General features: G+C 35.6%; 1 protein-coding gene across 1 annotated transcript in view; it reads right to left on the bottom strand.

Annotated features, from left to right (window-relative positions):
• LOC111395685 (WD repeat-containing protein 44-like) overlaps positions 1-3,873 on the bottom strand; it is an 8,693-nt gene extending 4,820 nt beyond the window's left edge. The window contains exon 1 of the mRNA XM_023021795.1: positions 1,951-3,873. Coding sequence (XP_022877563.1) covers positions 1,951-3,621 — 1,671 coding nt within the window. The 5' untranslated portion in view covers positions 3,622-3,873. The remainder of the gene's footprint in view (positions 1-1,950) is intronic.
• Between the last annotated feature and the right edge of the window lie 3,671 nt (positions 3,874-7,544).

Genomic DNA, 7,544 nt, shown 5'->3' on the forward strand with positions numbered 1-7,544 from the left:
GGGGGAGGGGGGGAGTGAGAGAGAGACGAAATGCAAAAAAGGAAAAAGAAAAAATGTAACAAATATCCATCCAAGTTTCAGAACCGCTGGTTGCCTCCTTGCAATCTTGTAGAAGAAGATTCTCGGGGAAGCGATGAGGAGCGGGGTAGGTATTTTTATTGTTTAGCCAAAGAACTGATTGGCCCTTTTTCTTTTTCTTTTTTTTTTTGATAACAAGATGAGCCTAATTAAAAAGGCTCTTTCATCTAAAAGTCAAAGTTAGAAAAACAAGAAATTTTAATGTGATAGAAAACATGAGGCGCAGGCCTCATGCTTTTTGAGGGCGCTCCTCGTTCAGTGAGGCACCTGCCTCAATAAAATAGCACTGAACTCTAGCCTTGAGTCACTGAAGGTGCGCCTCATTCATGTCTTTACCAACCATGCAAGATAAAGCTGGTAACTGAAAATGCATTTCACAGAAAAAGACCAGCCAAAACATTTTGCATTACTTAATCTAGATGGGCCAAATGTATATCATTAAATAGTCTTCAACAACCATTCATAGAACCATTTTTTCACTCCAAATCAAATCCCTCAATTTCTCCAGGCAGATAAGGCAAAATCACCATAGAAATAACAGATTATGAAATTAAAACTACATTTTCTCTCTATTTGCTTCTGGAACTTTTTCCAACCAGTTTTAGGAAAAGGTTATTGATGCTGTCAGAAATGTTTCCCACTCCGCTAAGACACAATGTATTTCATTGACATATGACTTTGCCTTGCTTAAATACTCTTTGAGATACTAGGTTTCTTAGACAATAGTTACTTTTTCCCATGCCTTTAGGATAATACTTTAAAACATCAAATTTCGTGTTCGGGCCAATATTTAAATTTCTGGCTGTTCACAACCAATAATCAGAGATGCATCCCAAACTGTTCAAAGAAAATTTTATAAACTTTTAACCAAAATGTTCAACACAGTATATTATGTATCCAACTAGCTTAAAGTTTAATAAGAATAGGAATCATAGATAACTGTAAGTACATACAAATCTTTGTTAATTCTATACAGCGCAACAACAAAAAAATCCTTTCAAAGACATGAAAGGTGTGGATATTACACATCACTAGCACTAACAATTCTATCAACAAATCTCATGAGGTTAAAAGCTGCTAAATAAACCTACAGAGATGAAAAAAATCGGGGTGGATTGTCTTAAATTTTTTTGAGCAAACAAAAAAAAGCTTAATGAAGATGCTTCGACAAAATCATTTTCTCGCTCTATATTAACAATAACCAGATTAACACAACACATAGCCATAATAAGCCGTGTCGAGCTTGCAATTAATTTAAATATCACATTTTATTTCTTTGCCCTATTATAAATATTTTAATTAAACACATTGGAAAGCAAATATCCACATCTTGCATTATCTCTTCTATTATTTCATTAACAATAACCAGATTAACACAACACATAGCCATAATAAGCCGCGTCGAGCTTGCAACTAATTTAAATATCACATTCCATTTCTTTGCCCTATTATAAATATTCTAATTAAACATATTGGAAAGCAAATATCCACATCTTGCATTATCTTTTCTATTAATTCATTAAAAAGGTGAACATATTGATTAAGTTACAGTAAAAAAAATTCAAAAGCCCAAAATGAACTATGGTCCTGTATACAACCTTCTTGTTCAGTGATCTAGTGGACAACCCACCAGAGAGAATGCCCACAAAGGCAGTATTCTATACATGGACTGAAAAAACTCGGCTAAAATGTCTAAATCGCACAATCAGGGTCTAGGAATATGACAATCTTAGTTAATACATGATTCAATTGTCACATAAGTAATTTCATTTTTCAACTTGCAAACAGAGGTCAAGGAAGACTCCATATTATTTCTCAAATCATTATACCATATGAAGAACAATAGAAAAATAAGGCAAAGATCAAGCTAACCTGAGACTTGGACCACGAGAGGTCCAGTACATCATTCAGATGTCCTTGAAATGAACAGATGGGTTTCTCCAAGAGGGCAAACACTGTCTCTGGCACCAAAATCTGTTCAAGGCTCACTGATTTTCGGCTTATGGATGACTTCCCTAGTCTCTTTTTCTCTGAGTAACTGTCCGAATTTGGTGCCATTGAAGAGGGCTCTGGTGATCCATTGGCCAAAAACTGAAGATTGAAATTTCCATCTTCGATTTTCTCCACCAACAAATCTCCCTTCCTCTCTGATTCAATAACCTCCCACACATGAATCACGCAGTCCTCTCCAGCCGTAGCAAGATACTTGCCATCCAAACTAAACTTAATTGTCCAAATCGACCCCCTGTGAGCCTGTATGTCCTGGCTTTTGTATAACGCTGTAAGCTCTTTAACAGATTTCCCATACTGCCTGACCCGAACTCTTTCAGGCACATGAAAGGAAACATCCTGACTATCATCTGTAGCAGAGCTCGACCTCCTCCCACCCTTCTCTGATGATGTATCTCTCTCATCGCTACTCCGCCTCTCCTTTTGCCCTGTAACAGAACTTGCCATATTTTTTATACTCTTCAACCAATTCCCTCTTTTCTTTAACTTACATCCAGTCTCACAGTTCCCATCTGCATTTGAATCCAAACCATCATTGATCCCATCCTCTACATTCTGCCTCCTCATCAACTCCTGCACAATAGGCGAAGTCCCGACACACATCTCAGAAGAGAACTCTTCCATGGTCAAGTGCCGCCCCGTCCCCACTTCCTTGATCTTTTTCCACATCCCATCTTCCCTCACCTCCTTCACCACAAACTCCTTCCCGTTATCCAGATTTTTTATTGTACACACCCCATTGACAGTATTTGACTTATTACACACCAAACCGTCATCAGACTCGCCTTTCCTTGGAATGGTCAATGAACTACTAAAGTTACCATTGCACGTTGAATCTTCTCTAATCTCTCTTTTGGGCGGCTTATTCTTAGTTTTGGCACTGATCATTGGTGATCCATTGCCAATTCTAGATTTCTCAACATCAGAATGGCTTTGCCTGTTGTTCTGATTATCAGTCTTTACAGGGAAACCAGTTCCAACAATCCCCTCCTTGCCTGGTGAAGAGGAATTCGAATTGATTATGCAAAACTCCAAACTCTTGCAAGAATTACTGTCCCCGTCCGATTTAGATCTTACAATCCCGGATAATGTCCCATTAGTATTACCACCACTATCATAATTACTATTAATATTATTAAGGGTCAACGAATTATTATGAATATTGGAAGAGCTCTCACTGGTGTTTAAGTGATCCGAAGAGGCCGATCGGTTAAATAAGTCAGGTGAACAACCGGAAGATGACAAGGAGGGGCGGTGGCGCAGGAGGGAGGGATCTTTAGTGAGGCCCATTTGTCGGAGGAGATGGAGGCGGCGTTCCTCAACCGAAGACGGTTGGGTGATCCATACATCGTATTTATTAGACAAGCCCATGGGGAACCTGGGCACTGGCTCGGGGCTGTAATTGCAGTTCGGATCCTCGTCTTCCGAGCTGGAACGGGAGCAGGAACAGGAAGTGTTTGAGGAAGACAGGAGGCGGTCGAGGGAGTCGTGGAAGCCCTCTTCGTCGTCGTCGTCTTCCCCGGTTCTGCTCATCCCCGGGTCACATTGTCCGGTCCAACTCCACTGGGGTCCGTCTATGTCAGTGCTACGTATATGGTATATATATGTAGAAAGAGAGTAGGGTTTCCGTGAAAGCGAGTAAGAAGTTCAGGAGCGCGTGAATTTGGAAAATGGGGAGATCGAACAACACTGGAAGAGGGTTTTCAACTTCGAGAACTTAGATACGAGGATGGGAGAAGAGAGGTGAAACGGTGTCGTGTCGTGTGCTTGCAAACCTTTTGTCGTCTGGTGTTGAATTTAATTAATAAGGAATTAATGGAAAAAAAAAAAAAAAAAAAAAAACAGACATGTGGTGGAAAAAGAGAGGGGAAGATGCAAAAATAATTGACTTTTGGAATTTTAATTCAATTCTTCATCATTTTGTTCCACAGTTGTAGTTGATGTTTTAGAACTTCCAAATATATATTGTCGGAAACAATTAGCCCATTTAATTTAATTTAGATAAAAAAAATCATATTTTTATTCTATTTTAATAAAATTAATAAAATATATAATTGAAAAGTTGTATATTTCATAAAATTTATGGTTAAAATTATTTGTTATTTTAACTTAATTTTTAATTAGTTTTTTAGCTGAACCAATTAGGGGTTTATGGTAGTAGTATTATTGTTAATATAGGGTGTTTGATAACAATTTTCTTGAAAAAATGCATTTCAAAATAGTAAATTGATGGAAAATGTGTGGTTAAAAAATAAGAAATTTTTTTTGATTTACGTGTAATTTATTTTAATAAAAAATATGTGGTTGAAAAGAGGAGAGAGAAAAATATATTTTGAAAAAAATGGATACCAAATGAGGTCAATTATCTTGGTATGTAATTCTTGTGTTTCGGGTCTAGACATGATAATTCATTTCAATTTTTTTCACTACGTAATATCATTAGTATAGTATAAAAGCAAGCAAATTACTCGTAAGCCACCACTACAATGAATTGCATTAAGTCCTTCTTTGATTTTGATTATTTGAAAATTACTTAACCCTACACTTCGATAGTCCTTGGACTTTAGTCCAAGGCAGTCGAAGCCCTTTTTTCATGTCTTTCATGTATTAGTACATTGCTAAAAAAAAAAAAAAAAAAAACTGTTCTCCCCTGACTTTGTCTCTGCACATTCATTTTAATCACTCCTTCCCTACAAAAATGATTTTTCATGTTTATTCCATAATTTTTTTTAATATTTTTTAATTACACGAAAAAATACTCCTCAAAGAACTACTACTCAAAAAAATATTTATCAAACAAACGCATTATATTGTTAAAATTATTACAACAATAGTTGAATGGTTGTATATTGGTTTCATAATTAGGAAAAATAAACGATAATTTTCAATAGTATAAATGAAATGTATGAACTTAGCAAGTATGATAGAATCAACCACTTGTTAGTAAAACAATAAAAGGTGAAACCAGAAGATATCTGCTATCTTGATTTGTAGTTTGAATGTGATACTTTTATGTTTGCTTGTATAGATGCATAATCATTAGAATGTGTTAGGTTAAACATCATTAATTGTCAATACTTTATCCAACATGTTTCTTTTACAAATCCTTTCTATTTTAGTATGTTGCTAATCAAAAATTGTAATAAGTAATTTTTCTTCAATTGATTATTGATTCTGAATTTGAATTCTCTTTGATGAAATTCTATTTCCTAAAAGTTTTAATAAAGTTGTCAAAATAGTTTCTGAATTTGAATGAAAAATTGAAATATATAGTTTGAAACAAAAATGCTAGCAATTTTCTTCCAATAGAAATCATTGATAGTTTGATTCCCATTTTTATCAAAATGTATTTTTATCTCTTCTTTTTAACAACACATTCTTCATTAAAATAATATTACACGTAAATAAAAAAATTTTCCTTATTTTTCATCTACATATTCTCCATCAATTTACTATTCTAAAATTTATTTTTCCAAAAAAAAATGGTGTCAAACACCCTCTATAATGTTATTTCAAGATGGGAAAACCTCCAAATGCATATGCAAAATTTTCCCTAAAAGAAGCTCTTGATGCGGTGGTCGAGTTGGTGGAGTAGGTGAGCGCCAAAATCTTTGGTCATGAGTTCGATTCTCGCTATCAACACTTTCTCGATCGAGCCTGTTGCACTGGGATTGCCTAGTACAGTTTATCTGACTGGCGTGATTTGCAGGCTATTGTGTCAACCCAATGATTTACCCAACGTGCACCTGAGAGGTAGTGGCTACGGGTTCACCCTTGTAAAAAAAACAAAAAAAAAATCCCTAAAAGAAAACAACGTAGTACTCGAGTTTGCGAGATCGTCGCCTTTAGGCCTAAAACATGTACTTAAAAAGCAGGAAGAAAGCAACACAAATTAGTTAAATTTTACGGAAAATCGTCTTTGTAACATGGTATCCAGCCCATCACTGTTACAATAGAAAACGACATAACAAAGCTTAGCATCAGTTTCTTAAAGTCCCCAACTGCTATCGGGGCCGTCTTATAAATGTTGGTTGTCTTTAATAGCATTGCTATCTTTCTCTAGATTGGGTGATGGACGTGTGTTTATGATATTTTCTTATGCTTTTGTGGTCCCTTATCCAAGGAGTAGCCGAATAGGTCGTGCACTACTATTGAAATAATGGACTCGAAAAATTATTCTACTTTTCTTTAACCCGACCATGAAATTGAGCTGGATGCTACCATTAGAAAGAGAAAGTTCAAGATTTGTAAAAATGGTAACCAAGGCACTCGTAATTCGCGCTTAGTTTACTGTATTTTTCTCCCCCAATTACCGGACTAAACTCCCGTAATTCATGCTTGGTTTTTTAAAATTGTTCAGCGTTGTCTAAGTTATCCTATCAAAGATGTCGAGCATGTTAATGGGTCACTAGATTATTAGATAAGTTATTATCTTAAACTACGACTAGAACTTTGCATGTTTGGGTACATTGGTTAAATAGAATTTTATACCATCTAGGACTTATTGATTGAAAAGTACTTTCCTGTCTAATTTTTAAAACCGAATCACTACAAATGAGGCATCATATGACCGGAACCTCCAAACAACTATCCAAAAAATTCACTCTATAATACCTAAATAACGAAATCAAAAACACCTCAAGATTGTTATACTTCTTGTGTCACGTGACGTGTGAAATATTAGTTAACTTGCAGTCGCTCTCCTAATCTTTATTCTCATTAGAGTAATCTTTATTCTCATTAGAGTTCATTAATATCTGCTTGTTATCCACCTTGGCAAGAGAGAAACTTCAGTAAGGTGGTGGCACCACGTGACGGTGCAATTGTCTTATCAGGGTGCTCCACTAGACACCTTGAGGTATGTGGGCCACCAGCCGAGGTGGCGTCTCGATATTGGGTGGGCGCATCATTCCTCCCCACTGGAGATTTAGTGCCTTGGCAAATATAGTGCTTATCAATATCACTATATAAAGCATACGCATCCAAAAGTATTCTCTTGGTAAAAATTACAAGATGTAAGAATAAAGGTATCGATGACTCCTCTAGACTAGACCAACGAACTTTCACAATCTATTTATATGGCTAGAACCTAAAATTAACAATAGATGTACGAAGTAGTACAAAAGCAAAGTTACTTTCTAGTGTTTTTAAAGATTTAAAACATATTTATAACTTATAAGATTTCAACTTATTTATAAAGATTCTAAATCTTACGAGGACTTTAAGATTTTACTGTTAATTAACAATTATATATTTGTTTAGCATTTGGCAAATGAAGGCTTATAAATCTCATCCAAATTTTAGAATGCATATGTGGAACTTTCTCACATGCCACATGTGGTGGTACTAATTGGCGACATACAAAGTGACGTCATTCTAGGGCAGTGAATTTTTAACTAATGGATGTTATATGATGGAATTCGTTCCCGCTTCCAAAAAATGGACTTTGCCATGAG

This window comes from Olea europaea, chromosome 6 (genome assembly GCF_002742605.1).
Source record: "Olea europaea var. sylvestris chromosome 6, O_europaea_v1, whole genome shotgun sequence".
Lineage (NCBI taxonomy): Eukaryota > Viridiplantae > Streptophyta > Magnoliopsida > Lamiales > Oleaceae > Olea > Olea europaea.